This window comes from Gymnoscopelus microlampas (assembly GCF_963454915.1).
Source record: "Gymnoscopelus microlampas genome assembly, chromosome: 20".
Classification (NCBI taxonomy): Eukaryota; Metazoa; Chordata; class Actinopteri; order Myctophiformes; family Myctophidae; genus Gymnoscopelus; species Gymnoscopelus microlampas.
The window spans coordinates 11,542,422-11,558,244 of NC_139957.1; the positions used below are offsets into that span (position 1 = coordinate 11,542,422).

Sequence of the window (15,823 nt, forward strand, 5' to 3'; positions counted from 1 at the left end):
TCATGCCATTCACTTTGATATCGCTCTTGTAAAGGGCCATTCACACTGAGTATAGTTATAGTTATCTTTATCTTTATAGTTATAGTGCTCAGGGTGAATGCCACTTAAGTCGTTCTGCATACAAACATCTGCTAAATGCCTAAATTGTGAGTCTAAGATCATTTTTTTGGAGGAGAGTATCTCCTCATATTCTAGGATTCAAGGAGGATTCAAAAACATTTTCATGTCATGGACCCCCAAATTGACATTTATGGAACCCTCTCATTTGAAAAGATTCTGTTTTAGGGACCATGATAGGTGACGGCATGTGATGTTTGATATGTTTTGATTTCAATTAAATTGTCTGTAATTGGACATGAGGAATAGATTCATACTGCCTCAGCCATCTCCAGTTATACTCACACAACAGTTATACTCTCACTGCCCTTCTAATGCATCCTCCATGTACTGTACTGTACCTCTGCTCTGTACCGCTCTTTGTTTGAGTTTCCCTCACTCCCCCACCCAACCCCTTCAGGTAACAATGTCATAAAAGCATGTCTGCTCTACACTTGAGACCAAAACTCGGGCAGAAATCTCTCCATATTCTAACTATTAGATTTTTTCGTAAATTAATGCCCTACTTGATCATACTACAGCATCACACAAAAGTATCAGCTTGCAGATCTACTACTTTTGCCGCTTTTTAATTTGAATCTTGAAAAGTAACAGTTTTGGACATATGAGGTTTCCGCCCGACAGAGACAATTTCATACTTACTGTATATTCACATTATCATCCCCACTTCAAACTTTAATACGAACGATCTCAAACTTGTGAATAGAAAATGGGTTTCTAGTACTGTACGTACCTGTTCAGCAGTAGTGGCCTGTGGCTCAGGTGTGATCCCCGCCACCTCTCTCCGAAACCTGATGCCATGTGCTGCAGGTACCTGCGGACTTTCCCACACCCTGGTACAAGAGAAAGGAGTGCTCAGTCCCAAATAGGGCTGCAACTGTTATTTATTTACTTAACGATTACATTTTCGATTAATCGAATAATCGATTAAGCACTTAAAGGTACGGTAAGTGATTTACTTTGGTTAAAATAAGTGTTAAATGGCTCTATATTCTGATAGTACTCATTGCTATAGAGCGTTTGTTCGGTAAAAGGAGTCTCCCATGTCTCTCCAGCTCTTTATTAAGCAGAAAATGCATTTTCAGTGCTCTTTCCTGATTGGCTTTAATGTTGTCACCTACCTGAAAATGTACTATATTCTGTTTACTAAAGAGCTGGAGAGACCCCTGTAACTGAACAAACGCTCTGTAGCAATGATTACTATCAGAATATAGTACTTTAACCTTTTTAACAAAAAAATAATAAAACCAAAAAATATCACTTACCCTACCTTTAACACATTGACTGCCAATCGCGTAGACCTACGCAAACCTATTTAAAGCCGCCACGTGCCAATCGCGTACACCTACGCGAAGTGGTGTACGAGTGGTGTACGCGAGTACTGAACTTAAATACAATATTGAGGTACTTTTACTTTACTGGAGTATTTCCAATTGTCTATACTTTTACTTCTACTCCACTACATCTCGGAGGCAAATAGTGTAATTTTACTCCACTACAATTATTTGAAAACTTTAGTTACTAGTTACTTTGCAGATATAAATTATTACATCATAAAACATACATTAAGCACTTTAGCCCTAGTTTAAATAGCCGATCTACAAGCTCACAACGTGTCGCGATCGCGACGCGTTGTGAGCTTGTAGATCTGCTATTTTCACCTTTTTTAACTTTTGGTACTTTAAGTACATTTTGATACCAATACCTTTTGTACTTTTACTCAAGTCAATTTTGAATTCCGGACTTTTACTTGTAACGGATAGTCCTTCCAATGTGGTTTTCTGAACACATAGCCAACAAGCACGACAGCATACTTCATGCAGGATGTGACCCTAAGTGCTCACCTAGCATCAGTGTCTATCTGTGGCCAGGTGTCAACAGAGGCCTGCTCCATCCATAGTCTCCAGTAGTTCTCTGTCATCAGGATATCACCTCCTGATGGACCTTAAGGAGAAACAGAAGAACAGTGGTGTAACGTAACTGAGTACAGTTACTCAAGTACTGTCCTTAAGTACAATTTTGAGGTATTTTTTACTTTACTTGAGTATTTCCAACTTTCTGTTCTTTTACTTCTACTCCACTACATCTCGGAGGCAAATATTGTACTTTTACTCCACTACAATTATTTGAAAAGTTTAGTTACTTTATTGATTTTGATTATTATTACAAAACATACATTAACCACTTCTGCCCTATATACATTTTGGCCATTTGAAAATAGCCGATCTACAAGCTCACAATGCGTCGCATCGCAAGTAGATAGCTTGTAGATCTGCTATTTTCTAAAGATTTTTATACATTTGAAAACTTGAAATGGGACATTCTGCATAATGAGCACTTTTTGTACATTTTGATGCCAATACTTTTGTACTTTTACTCAAGTACATTTTGAATTCCGGACTTTTACTTAAGTAAGTATTTCTATATTGCAGTACTGATACTTTCACTTACATGTAAGTAAAAATTGTGAGTACTTTTTCCACCACTGCATATCCTACAGTACTTGCAATGTGGGTTGATCTCCAGAAGAGGGAACCAAAACAAAACTATGTTGCCTTCTAGTTTGATGTGGGAGACCGAAAAAAATGGGAATCAAAATCTACACAAGGACTGTTTATTACATTCAGCATAATAACAATATCATCATACCCTTTTCCTGTTTGTGAGCCTGTTGTGTCTTATGCAGCCTGGCATCGGTCAGCACCATGACATTACACTCCTGCAGTGAGCGAGAGACAGTTCAGATATTTACAGTCAGTACAGTATAAGCAAAACTGAGCCAAAAGTACGTAAACATTTTAGCTTTGTTAGGCTGTGAACGAACACAAAAGCGTGACTTACATTTTCATTGTGAGGTTAAGCGGCGCATCGCTGGCACGATAATAAAGGCGATACAGTAGAATATAAGTCACTGTGCTATCCTTTACATTGTGAAATATGAATCCTGTATGAAATATAGGTCAGATCCCAGTGGTGGAGAGTACCTAAGTACAATTTTGAGGTATTTTTTCTTTGCTGGAGTATTTCAAGTTTTCAGTACTTTTATGTATACTCGACTACATCTCAGAGGCAAATATTGCACTTTTACTTGTAACAGAGTATTTCTCCGTTGCAGTATTGATACTTTTTACTTTTTAAGTACAAAATGTGAGTACTTTTTCCACCACTGTACAAATCCCGACTTGTGATGCAAGACGGGGTGATCTCGAGGGGGCTTAGGATGAGCTCGGGTTCAATATTCTGACACACACACACAAAACCTGCCAGCAGTATGGAGCCACTAAAGGTCACCCTCAGCCAATCCTAAGTGCCGTGGCTTTGTCCCTGGGCATTATGTATTCTTCCACACCCCCAGGTCTAGCTCCCGCCCTCACATCCTAAACACTAGAGTTACCAGCTCATAGAAACGGCAAAGTCACCCCCGAACAAAAGCAGATGGATAGATTACATCCAGTCTGACCAGTCCAAGCAATATGCTACAGTGTTACTTTCGGAATGATATCATGGATTAAAGCTAAATTAAATCTCACGACTAAAAAATGTTGTGAGGCTATAAGCTGTGATTCGTGAAACAGCGTGAAAGGAGCACACTCACACACACACACACACACACACACACTAGCGTTGTGTTTCATGAGCAATTATTCGGAATATGTAAATGTTAAATGTTTTTGTAGCCATACAGCCAACCAGTTGAAGAAATTGAGGCTTTAACTTTTGCTTTTGTGAAATATCTGAGCTCATCAGGATTTTCTGGAAGATTGAACAGGTATTCTATCAATATTTTTATTTAGATACAGTAGCTTATCATGTTGTATCCTAGGTTTGATGTTTACCTGGTATCCTAGTTTCTTTGAAGCATTACATTGTTCTCTTTGCACTCTGTGACTATAGAGTTCGTGCTTACTCTGCACTTTTGAGTTTGCTTTTAGCAGACGCTCATATGCAGAGTGTCTGCTAAATACCAGAATTGTAAATGAGTACAGTAGCTGACACATTAAGTGTCTCAAACACTTGTTTGGGGAGCTGTCAAAATTGGCTGATTACGTGACAGTAAGAAGATTATCATGACAGATTTGCAATCAAACTATAAGTTTGGACAAGATAGAAATCACACAAATCTGAGCGTTATCTAAACAGGCTCTGTGCATTCTGGTCTTTGGAAGCATGTTTGCACACAGAAGGTTGAGTTTCAGTCATAAAATCTATCCAAAAACATGAGGCATATTGTGTTGCATGTTTCCACTAAAAGGCCTGACTTATACTTAGTTGTGCACCGGTGTCCCACACCACAAATAGACGATCTACAAGCTCACGACGTGTCGCCCGGCGACGCGTTGTGAGCATGTAGATCGGCCTTTTGTGGTGAACAACACCGGCATACATAAGTACATAATAAGTCGCCCTTTAGAAGTTTATCTTTGGGGGATCTCCCAAGTGTCTAATATGTCTCATGAAGAATGTGTTTTGCCTTTGTGGATCGCAACACATGAGATGATGAATGGCAGGTAATGCTGCTACCTGCGTGACAGTATTTGTTCAGTGAAGTCTGCCCAGTGCCAGGATTCCTACCTGGGGTTCAATGACGGTGGCAGCAAGGAACACCTGGTCACTTATCCCGGCTTTGTCACTCCTCCAGTTTAGAGGCATCTGAAGAAAATGGCACACAGCGAGCGACAGATTAAGGTTAATAAATTATATATCATTTTATTTTAATCTTAATTTTTTTCTGTAAATTTAGTCATTGACAATTTGCCAATTCCCATCCATGTGTATAGTCCCCGTCACTGCTGACCCCTACTGTTGGTCTTGGGGAGGATATACATAACCATGTGTCTCCTCCGATACACATGCTATTGCCAGCCGCTACTTTTCACCAGACAGTGAGGAGTTTCACCGGGAGGATGTTACACATGCGGAAGAACACGCTATCCCTCCAAGTTCCACTCGCTGCTGAACAGGCGCGTTGTCAAATCAAAACCAACAGGTTATATAGAAAATCAGGCCTAAATACATTATTTAAATGCATTACTCTTACTTACTTACTCTGATGAAGCATTAGTTCCAAAACTAATCAGTTGCGTCACTTGCGTGCCAAATAATACCTAGTTTGTACTATATTTATAATATATATAGTTTGCCAGAATGTATGTATATTTCTAGCACTAAATACTCTCTAGAAATTCAGTGATCAGTCAATTCCGTGATGAGTAAAATTACATTGTTGAGTTGATGAATGGGTACATGAACTGAATCTTTGGTGACCCATCCTTCAGGGTCGAAACAGTAGATGGTGATACAGGCCTCAGGAGACCAAGACGTCTTTGGAGTCAGAGAAAAGGATGAAGAAGTCTTTGTTCCGGCTGCCACCACTTGACCCCTCGAGCTGATCTGGAAAAATGGCGGAGCAAAAATAATTGTTAGCCAGCTTGCAGCACTTTTTGAGAGAAACAGCGAAACTTTTGAATTCTTATAAGTGTTGATTACAATCAGGTTGATCAAAATCTCCCCTCTGGAAAGTGATACCAGACAATTACGAGCAATACAGTACCTGGCACAAAAAAACAATGTCTTGCCCCAGACAGGCTCCTCTTTCTTCAGCATTGTTTATACTGAACAGTATCTTTACTGTATCTATTGTAGTGTTGTATTACTGTATGTCTGTGTGTGCTGTATATTAGCAAAGGCTCCAAAGTATTAATGTATGTAACTATACTGGGGATTCTGATATACCGATACAGTGACTTTTGAGTTTTCTTGATAGTGACTTGCGTATCTCCAATCAATGGGCTGATCATGGCCAATCAATCTATTCATGTCAACATGTGTAGTCGGGTCATTTTGGGGTTGCCAATTTTGGGAAATAGATAGGTAAAACAGTTTGCTCCTGAAAAGAGAGCAAATCTCTCGATCTATTGGTCAATCTTCGTAGCTACTCTTACCTATGGTCATGAAATATGGGTCATGACCGAAAGAACAAGATCTTGGATACAAGCAGCCGAAATGGGTTTTCTCAGGAGGGTGGTTGGCATCTCCCTTAGGGATACGGTAAGAAGCTCAGTCACCCAGGAGACTGAGTAGAGCCACTGTTCCATTACATGGAAAGGCGGCAACTGAGGTGGTTCAGGCATCTAATACAGATGACTTCCTGGGCGCCTCCCCAGGGAGGTTTTCCAGTCACACACCCAGCTGGTTAAGAGACCACGGGGGAAACCGAGGACCAGATGGGGGGGATTATATCTCCAAGATGACCTGGGAACACCTCGGGATGCCCCAGTTTGAGTTAGCCAAGGAAAGGGAAGTCTGGGATTCTCTGCTGGAACTGTTACCTCCGCGACCCGACTTTGGATAAACGGACAGAGATGGATGCAGAATTAAAGACCAGAAAGGAGATAAACCTTTCATGAACAGAGATAACCGACATGTTCATTTGTAGCGCGCTGTTAATTTACATGTGACCAAACATACCACGTAGTGAAGTTCTATGGGTTGAAAAGTGCTCTCAACATCTACTGCAAGGGGCACTCCGACCTGGAATAAAAGGCCACATTAAAAGTGTCAATTCACATTACAACGTATTCATAAATACATTGAGATTTGTTCAATATCTATGTTACCTGTGCAGGAAAGGAGCTGACAGGTAGGATCTGAATGTATGAGCCACTAGGAGACGTGTGGCCACTGTAGAGCTCCAAAGTCTCTGCACCGGACATAAACTTGGCCTGCATGCAACAACACATCAAAATGAGGACTCACGGTTAAATTGATGATTTCATACTCAATTTATGAATTGCGAGATGTAATACGGCATAGCACAATGGAACAACTGCATTCTTGGTTGTAGTCATTGGTTCATCACACAAAAAATAAACCAATATCTACATAAATCTGTCAGGTTTTTGGAGCGTTGGCTGTCACAATAGGCTCTATGCACAGCAGCCATATTGGAAAGAAATTGGGCCTCTTCCTTACTTTCTTCACAGGTTTTACCAATGATTCTAATGAAGGCTCTGTTCCATTTTATGTAGCGCAGTGGTTTTCAAGGACCCCCATAACTCTGAGAGTGTACAAATGGAACCAAATGGACCCGTAAGGGTCCATTTGGTTCCATTTGTACACTCTCAGAGTTATACATCTTTCTAAGGGGACATTTAGAACCCCCCCCCCCCCCCCCCCCCCCATGCACAATATCAGCACCTTGACTCTGTTTGACCAGAATGGAACAGAGCCTTCATTAGTATCAATGGTAACACCTGTGAAGGAAGTAAAGAAGAGACCACATTTTTTCCCAAAATGGAGCCTATTACATACTGTATATAACTGTGTTGAAATTACCAACCTTAAAAACAGTCTCACCCACCTGGATAAAAAGCGACTCCACTGTATCCTGTAACCTAAACCTGACGTGGACAACCCCGTCCTCGGGCACCGCAAGCGTCATCGTCGTGGATTTGGCATCCGTCTTGGATGTTCTCTGCGTGACTTCAACCGTCACAGGGCTCATCAACTCTGAGGGGCTCAGTGGCTCTCTGTCATACCTGGATATCTTCAGCTGTGAAATACGTTAGGCATCTCATTGGTCTGTAGATCACTGAAGCAACCGTTTATTGTAAACATGATGACTTTGACTTACGTTTGCGGCAAAATGTAATGATGGCTTTGGTACATGAGGAAAATTGTCGAACGTGAGCTGGTAGGTGTTCTTCATAAAATGCACATCAACCACACTGTTCACTTTAAATCCTATAACAAAAGACAACAAGAACATATTGCAGTCATAGGAACACATTTGTTGAACAAATGTGAAATACATTTTCCGAATTAAATACAGAAAAACAAAATACACCTCACTAACCTGTCGAGTTCTCAGTGACACATGCAGTCATTTGCATGACGATATTATCATTCCCAGCCGAACTGTATTGGTGGAGGTCTGAAAGTTGATCTTTACTGAAGGAAAACTGTGCTGACCCATGGATCTGAAAACATGGGGCAAAAAGGAAGATGACCATGGCTTTTTGGTCCTGTAGTGTAGTAAAAAGGCAACATCACAAGGAAGACATGCAGACGGTCTCTTTGTAAAGGCTTGAATCAAAATGAAACATTGCGCCTGAGTTCATGCAGAACATATGCACCAGCTGTTATCAACTGTCAGCCTGCCGATCAGTCAAACTTTTCTAAACGGCAATCACAGCCTGTTCTACAACAAGGCGGTCCATTTAAAAATGACTGCCTACTCATACACTTGATCACCACTACTCAATGCTGCTACGTATGCTGCTGCTGGCAAAGCTTCATGTCTCCACCACCTGAGCCTCCACCTTTCTAGTTCAGAGCCTTGCAGGGCTCAAAAAATGATACTGAAACTCAATCTTTTGTATGGCTTTCGAGTTCAACTGAATTCAATGCACTGCATTCCCAGATTTATTATGGCATGCTGCTTGGCTGAGGGCTGCCCATTGGTCCGACAGCCCATAATTCCCAATAGTCTGCTAAATGTTAAGTTAATGTGAGGTTAGGATAAGGGTATTATCTTTTTTGTTTTGTTTGTTTTGCTTTTGTTTTGTATTTGTGTAAATGTGTCTACTGACACTCACCCTGTTATGATTATGTTAACATAATTTGTATGTACATTGTCTTGTATGTAGGTCTAAGTCTGTTGTAGACTTGTCTAAATGTTCCTTTGAAATATCTCAAAATAAAAGGGTAAAAAAGGGACAGGCTTAGCTATAATGTGCAATGTCAGACCAATGGTACTTCAAAACAATGGGCCATCAGACTAATGTTGTGGCACGCAAGTATTCAATTTGTTGTAATGAACGTTTAAATCTTATCTATGACGTGTGAGTGTTCCTGACTGAACTGGGGACGTTGTGAATGTGCCGTCAAGGTGCTAACTGGGCAGCTAGCAAAATCCTGAGGGATCATTTAATTCTGAGAGTTAAATCATGATATGAACACACACACAGATTTTACGGCGTAATGGGACTGATTGGACAGCTATAGACTCACCTCTTTGGTTTCAGTCAAGCTCAATGGAATGCCAGAGTCATGCACAGCTGATGTGACAGAGACAGACAGTGTCCCCTGTACAGGTTGTCCGCTAGAGTCCCTAGGGAGATACACACACATGTTATAGAAACATCATCATCATTACACTGCTAGTCGCTCTCGACTCAGCCAAATGAAAGATCATTTGGAAATAACACTCACTGGGCTGTTACAGTTCCTGAGACGTCATCTCCAACTAGGATTACTGGAGACGTCTTTACCATTACATCAAAGTGGGGAGGCTCTGTAAAGGTGAGACAGTCAAATTAGAACGAGCAGTACTAATTAAGTGTGTAATTTAAAAAAAAAAAAGTAATAAATTCATAATATTAATAGTTCTTTAAAAGGTTACCGTAGGTTTCAACAATAAAGGATTTTTCATCTGTCATGTCCTGTACAGGATAAGAGAGTAGAAGGTGAATGTATCTTTTGTGAAGTACAGTATGCCATCCTTTAACTCTGTAACATCTTCCCACGCTTTTGCAAAGTCATCCATTCATCTGACAGCAGTCATTTGTACAACAGCACCTAATCCTAGAACATAATGTGGTAAAGCTATAATCATGCATTCGTATACACTATACAGCAAGCCTACATTGACTGTAGCCGTGATCCTCCACTGTCCATTGGGAGAGGCGTGGGACAATGGAAATTCTGTCGACACAATTCCCAGGTGACTGTCCACAGAATCCCACCGTTGGACGACATTACCTCCGGGGTCCTGATCAAAAACAAAAGGAACCATCAGCAGAACCCCCACAATGGGTGTCGGTGACCAGAAACCTATTCAACTCCCTCGGTGTCAATGTCTCACGCGGCAGACTGAGAGACCCACCCGTATGGACACGTCCACCCTGCCTCCGTATGGATAATCGCCTGTCTGGACAGAAACGGCTCTGATTCTGACTGTATCTCCGGGTTGGTAGCGGGACCTGTCCGTCTGAATGAAGGTCGAGACAGTTCTGCTGTTGAAGCGGAGCTTGGTGGTGTTGGAGAAGATGAGCTTGTCATCCTGGTAGCCCCTCACCTCCAGGGACAAGGGAGGACTCTGGCTTATAGAGCTTCCAGAGATCTAAAGAACCGACAGACAAGATTCTTAGAGTAAAGTGTACCTGTGCACAGTGGCAGATTATCTAAACCAGTAGTTCTCAAACTTTTTCAAGTCAAGGACCCCCAGATTGATATGTATTTGGCCACAGACCCCCATCTGAAAATGTTCTGTGCCAGGGACCCCCAGAAGAGAAGATTTATGTTTTTAAAAAAATCCAAATTATTCAAAAGCTTCCAAACATGTTCGATATTTTCCAAACATTTTCAAAAATAGCAGATGTACAAGCTCTGTGAGCTTGTACATCTGCTATTTTTGACATAAATGGATTAAGTGGTTAAAATCATTGTGATGCTACATTAACTACTTTTGTGGGGGACCCACTGGTACCCCCCCCCCCCCCCCCCCCGCCCCCAAATGACCCCACTTTGAGAACAAAATCTAAAACTAAACGCTACAACCTTAGCATATGAGTCACTTGGTTATGAAACAGAAGATTTGAGCTGTCTAAAATTTAAACAAAGAGAGAAGGAAAAAAGATACTCACCAGAGGTAGTGTGAGAATCCCAGTCAAGCCTTTAAAAGAAAACAATGCTTTAGTACAGTTTTGTATTGGCAAACCCATGTTAACATAGCTAGATAGATAGACATGTATTAATCCCATGGGGAAAAATAAGTTGTCACGGCAGTACAGTACATGTAGTTATGAAAGAAAAAAAAAAAGAGTAGCAGGTATTACCGCATAGAGTCCTCAGACCAAACAATATCAATATCAGTAGTAAAATGATGTATGAATCAAAAATACAAATTTTTAGTGTCATCTTTCAGTTGATTAATTTGTAATATTCCATGTTTTACAACTGTGAGAAAACATAACAACATAGACATTGTGGATAATGTTATGCATAGTTGATACACATCATCTGCTGCATTTCCAGTGCTACCTCCTTGGAAGGTGTCTTCTGCCAGGGCTAAAGCGGAGGCGCCCTGCGTCACTTGGGCCAACACTCTAACGGGAGAGTCTGTGAGGATGGTGACAGCCAGTGGCGTGGGGGTCCCGGCCTGTAGCACCACTGGACCTGAGATCAGATACATGCAGCCCATACTGGACCGGGGGAGGAACAAGCAGTGGTCACTGAATAGCGGAACTAAAGGAGAATAAATCTCAGAATCTCACTATGCTCTCTTCCCCTATTCGAACTCTTCCTCTAAGATTTAGAGAAGGTAATTAGTCTAAATAGGAAGTATTTTGAGTCTAAATAGGAAGTATTTAGAGTCTAAATACAATGTTAAAAAAAAATCACCCACTCTTTTACAACTGTAATCGTGTGATGTAAAGTTGATTCTGATTTATTTCTGTGCCATTAAAATGAATCGCTATACTGTATCTTACCTGGACGAATCCTGGGAAGAAGCAGGTACGATAGACCACACCACAAATAAACACACTCTGAGGAGCAAAATCCCATCCATACTTCAGCTGCGTGCTCGGCTAGACGTCCACAACTATTAGTCGCTCTCAGCCCGGACTTACAACCTGAGCAACTCACTCGCCGCGCTATTAGTACACCCGTACCTCAGCGACAAAAGCCCACCTACCGTCCCATGTCAAAGCCCAGGGGGCTTGATTCACATGTTGGACACATGCTCCCATCTACACACTCACAAATACTACCTCAAAATATTTCCCCTCACACACAGTACGCATGCGCGTTCTCTTCCATTATACTGCTTTGTTATTGTCCATAGTAGAACTGACACAGACACTCTTTACACCCCCCCTAGAGGGGATTCTCCCATCTCCCTTTTCAGAGTCGAACAATTCCCTACTCCTGCCCAAAGCATTGGTGACATATAGCGGTGTCACCGTATCCCCCTAAACTTGTGACTCAAATATCACAAGAAGAATGCATCCACACACCAGAAATCCTGAGTCTTGATTTAATTCTGAGAGTGTTAAAAATGGACCCGTACGGGTCCATTTTTAACACTCTCAGAGTTGAATCAAGACTCAGGATTTAGCTGTGCACTGTACTATACTATACAGTACATAATGAATACATAACATGGTTTGTTTCAGGACACGTCAGGTGGAACAGTGCTTCTCAAATATTTTAATATCTCCACGTTGTCCTCGGACGATATCAAGGACCTTCAAATTGATGCGGATTAAGGTGCAGACCCCCCCCCCCATGTGAAAGTACTTGTTGCCAGGGGCCCACCATAAGAGAAGATATTAGATGTTTAGATTCAGTCATGTCATTATTTTTTACAGGTGAAAACAGTGGGCGACATTAGTTTTTGTGCAAGCTCTATCGTTTTGATGTCAGATCAAGTTATAGTAGATTAGGTGGGGAGAGAGAAACCTATGATCTGAATAGTGAAGTCATTCTTATACTGTACATTCTCTCATTGGATTACCTTCTAGCTGATGAAATTATAGTGAAATTATTCTCCATCAATCTGGTATCCCTATTTTGAGTTTGATTTTTATTTATGTCATGGGCACACAAAATAGTAATTGAAAACAAATACTGCTTAAACCAGTGGTTCTCAACCTGTTCAGGCCGCGACCCCTCAAAATAATCATATTGTAAGTGGGGACCCCCCACCCTGACAAGCAATTGAAATTGTAGGAGTTGAGGCATCAAATTTAGTTTGAAAATGTTGTTTGAATCGGTTCCGGGGATAGATATTGTGAAAATAGCAGATCTACAAGCTCACGACGCCTTGCAACGTGTTATGAGCTTGTAGATCGTCTAGTTTCATACTTTTTGCCTTTCTTATTTGACAATTTGGCCAATGTTTGACCAGTTTAATTCTAAGGTACAAAAAATGTCTTAACAGTCCTTAAATTGTCACTTCACTGTCATGAGAACCACTGGCTTAAACAGTTCCTTGTTTTGCCGTGGACCCCCCTGCGACCTGCGTACCCCCTGAGTACCCCTGGAGGTCCCCAGACCCCACATTGAGAACCACTTCATGTGGAAAACAAGAGAGTGAGGCAGGTATCATTGTGAACATGATAACTAACTTAACAACTCACTCACTAGCTCTGAATAGGACTATTATTAGAGCAGGACATGGGCTATTGTGGACATGTCATGAGCATGAGTCCACAGTATCAGGTTTGGCTCATTAATTGTGCTATGTAATAATACATAAGTATGACTTTTCCATTACAGCAGCGTGTCACATTTTTGCAGGGTTTGATGAATCAGAATGGTGACCAGTCTCCAACATGGGTCTCGTGTTTACTGCTAACCAATTTTTTAATACATTTTAATTGAACAAAATGCACAATTAATTATTGGGCCGTAGGCGCTGATAATTCCTCCAGGGTTTCCTGTTGTTCTTGTAAAGAAGGAAGAAAGTTCCACTGTATCATCAGATATTGTGTGGATTTCAGTGTTTTGCTAAATATACTGTGCCCTGTGATGGTGGAGGTAAAAAATCATCAGCAATTTTTTGTGACACTGTCATACTACAAAGTATGAAGCAAACATGAAAACAAATATTTTCATATTCCATATTCATATATTATTTCAATATATAAGAGCAGTGTGCAGGATCTTTTGTTCATGAAATTATTTTTTTCATGTTTGCTTCAGTTTTCACTGTCCAACACACCTGCATCCGAATGGATGTGGATGTGCAAATACTTCCTTTACATAGATTATACAACAAAGTATAAAATATGCTATTTCTTTGTGACACTGTGATACAACAACTGATGAAATATACTATTTCTTTAAGACACTCTTACAACGAAGTATAAAAATTTTTAGTGATTAAAGTGGTTAAGGACGTTCAGGTGACCACCAATATCATTGTTTTCACACAACCCTGCAAAGTGAAAACAAACACCTCCAGCTCAGCATCAGAAAGACTAAGGAGCTGGTGGTGGACTACTGGTGGAGCAAGAAAAGAGGGGAGTGGGTGGGGATGGAGAACACTGACGTTCCTGGGAGTACACATGAACAATAAACTGAACTGAACTGACAACACTACAGGAAGGGGCGGAGCAAACCGTTCTTCCTGGCTCAGGTCCTGTAATAGCCAGTGTGTCCGCTTCTTTGCTCACGTTTATGTGGGATTACTGAGTCCTGTTTGACTCTGGCACATTGACTACTGGGACGTACACTTCAGAACTGTTCTCTTTAAGAGTTCCCCCTATAGCATTTCCTTGACCGGGTTCCCCCAGGGGTCTATCCTTGGCCCCCTCACTTTTTTTCCTCTGCCAAATCGCAATAGCAGATCTACAAGCTCACAACGCGTCACGTTGGGATGCGTTGTTTTCTCCACATTTTGGCCTTCCTTTGAGACAGTCATACAATTCATATATTCATACATTGTTGATTGACAGTATATACATGATATTACAATTACCCAGATACTCACGGTTGAAGGCTGGTTGACAGTGCAGGGATCCAGTCACCAGGGGCTTCAGGTGCTGCAGGACCATCTCCCGTACAGGATAACTGGACTGTAGTCATTTACAATGATGTATGCATCTATGTATGAATACAGAGAGAGAGAGGGAGAGTGAGTGAGTGAGTGAGTGTGTGCGTGTGTTAAAGGCCACAAGGGCGATTTATTTAACCACAGGTTAAACACAAGGGGAGGAAGAGGGGTGTGGGCTCCGCAGGTTGGCACAACTCAGCTTGGGATACCACTAGAAAGGAGAGGAGAAGCAGTGTCAGTGACAAATTCACAAGGGAGAAAACAGTGCACAGCAACTGCGTGAAGTTTAACTGGCTATCTCTACAAAACTGGGAAACTAAAGTTGGCTGGCTATATTTCATCCACCGTGGACTGGTTAAGATCTGGCGCTTAGCTGCATGCCGGCCCTTTGTGCACAGCAGGCATATTATCACATCCGGTGTTACCAATGACACTAATGAAGACTGTGTTCCATTTAGTGTAGGACAGTGGTTCTCAAGACTTTTTTTCATTTCCACGACCCCCGTATCTCTGAGAGACCCTTACGGGTCCAATTGGTTCCATTTGTACACTTTCAGAGTTACACACCCATAACGGGCCATTTAGAACCCCCTCAAGGAACCATGAGGGTCCCTGGACCCCAATTTTAGACCCACTGGTGTAACAGAGTGTTTCTAGTGAGCCAACGTGCACAATATCAGCACCCTGACTAGTATTTGACCAGCATGTAACAGAACCTTCATTAGTATCATTGGCAACATCTGTGAATTTCATCACACTATGGCTGCTGACTGCTGTGCATAGAGCCGGGGAGATTGGTAACGGGAGACAGGTGCGCTGAGGGGTGCTGTGGTGTGCTCTGGGCGCCCTCTTGTGGCCCTGACGAGAGAGTCCACAGTACAGGGATGTGGAGGCGAAGGAGAGCGAGACGTAACAATATGAAAGAATTCAGATTCACAAAAAATTTAAAGACTTTATCATGGTCCTTCAAACATGTATTAAAATGTTTTTACTTAAAATTTCACTCTAGTGAGCCATGGCAGGTATTTTTCTCTCTGTGTTCTGGGGCCTTTTCAGCTGTAATGAGTTTTCAAATAATAATAATTGTAGTGGGGTAAAAAAAAGTACAATATTTTTTCCTCAGATGTAGTGGAGAAGTAGTGA

The 15,823-nt window shown here is 41.4% G+C and overlaps 1 protein-coding gene across 1 annotated transcript in view; it reads right to left on the reverse strand.

Moving 5' to 3' along the window:
• The window catches only part of LOC311036006 (CD109 antigen-like), a gene marked incomplete at both ends in the record, with an annotated part of 175,706 nt that extends 161,025 nt beyond the window's left edge, over window positions 1-14,681 (reverse strand). The window contains 16 exons of the mRNA XM_084044532.1: window positions 851-950; window positions 1,962-2,061; window positions 2,767-2,836; window positions 4,690-4,767; window positions 5,362-5,508; window positions 6,586-6,648; window positions 6,735-6,839; window positions 7,478-7,669; window positions 7,751-7,860; window positions 7,973-8,096; window positions 9,764-9,889; window positions 10,004-10,240; window positions 11,135-11,321; window positions 11,610-11,620; window positions 14,084-14,127; window positions 14,618-14,681. Coding sequence (XP_083900658.1) covers window positions 851-950; window positions 1,962-2,061; window positions 2,767-2,836; window positions 4,690-4,767; window positions 5,362-5,508; window positions 6,586-6,648; window positions 6,735-6,839; window positions 7,478-7,669; window positions 7,751-7,860; window positions 7,973-8,096; window positions 9,764-9,889; window positions 10,004-10,240; window positions 11,135-11,321; window positions 11,610-11,620; window positions 14,084-14,127; window positions 14,618-14,681 — 1,758 coding nt within the window. The remainder of the gene's footprint in view (window positions 1-850; window positions 951-1,961; window positions 2,062-2,766; window positions 2,837-4,689; window positions 4,768-5,361; window positions 5,509-6,585; window positions 6,649-6,734; window positions 6,840-7,477; window positions 7,670-7,750; window positions 7,861-7,972; window positions 8,097-9,763; window positions 9,890-10,003; window positions 10,241-11,134; window positions 11,322-11,609; window positions 11,621-14,083; window positions 14,128-14,617) is intronic.
• Between the last annotated feature and the right edge of the window lie 1,142 nt (window positions 14,682-15,823).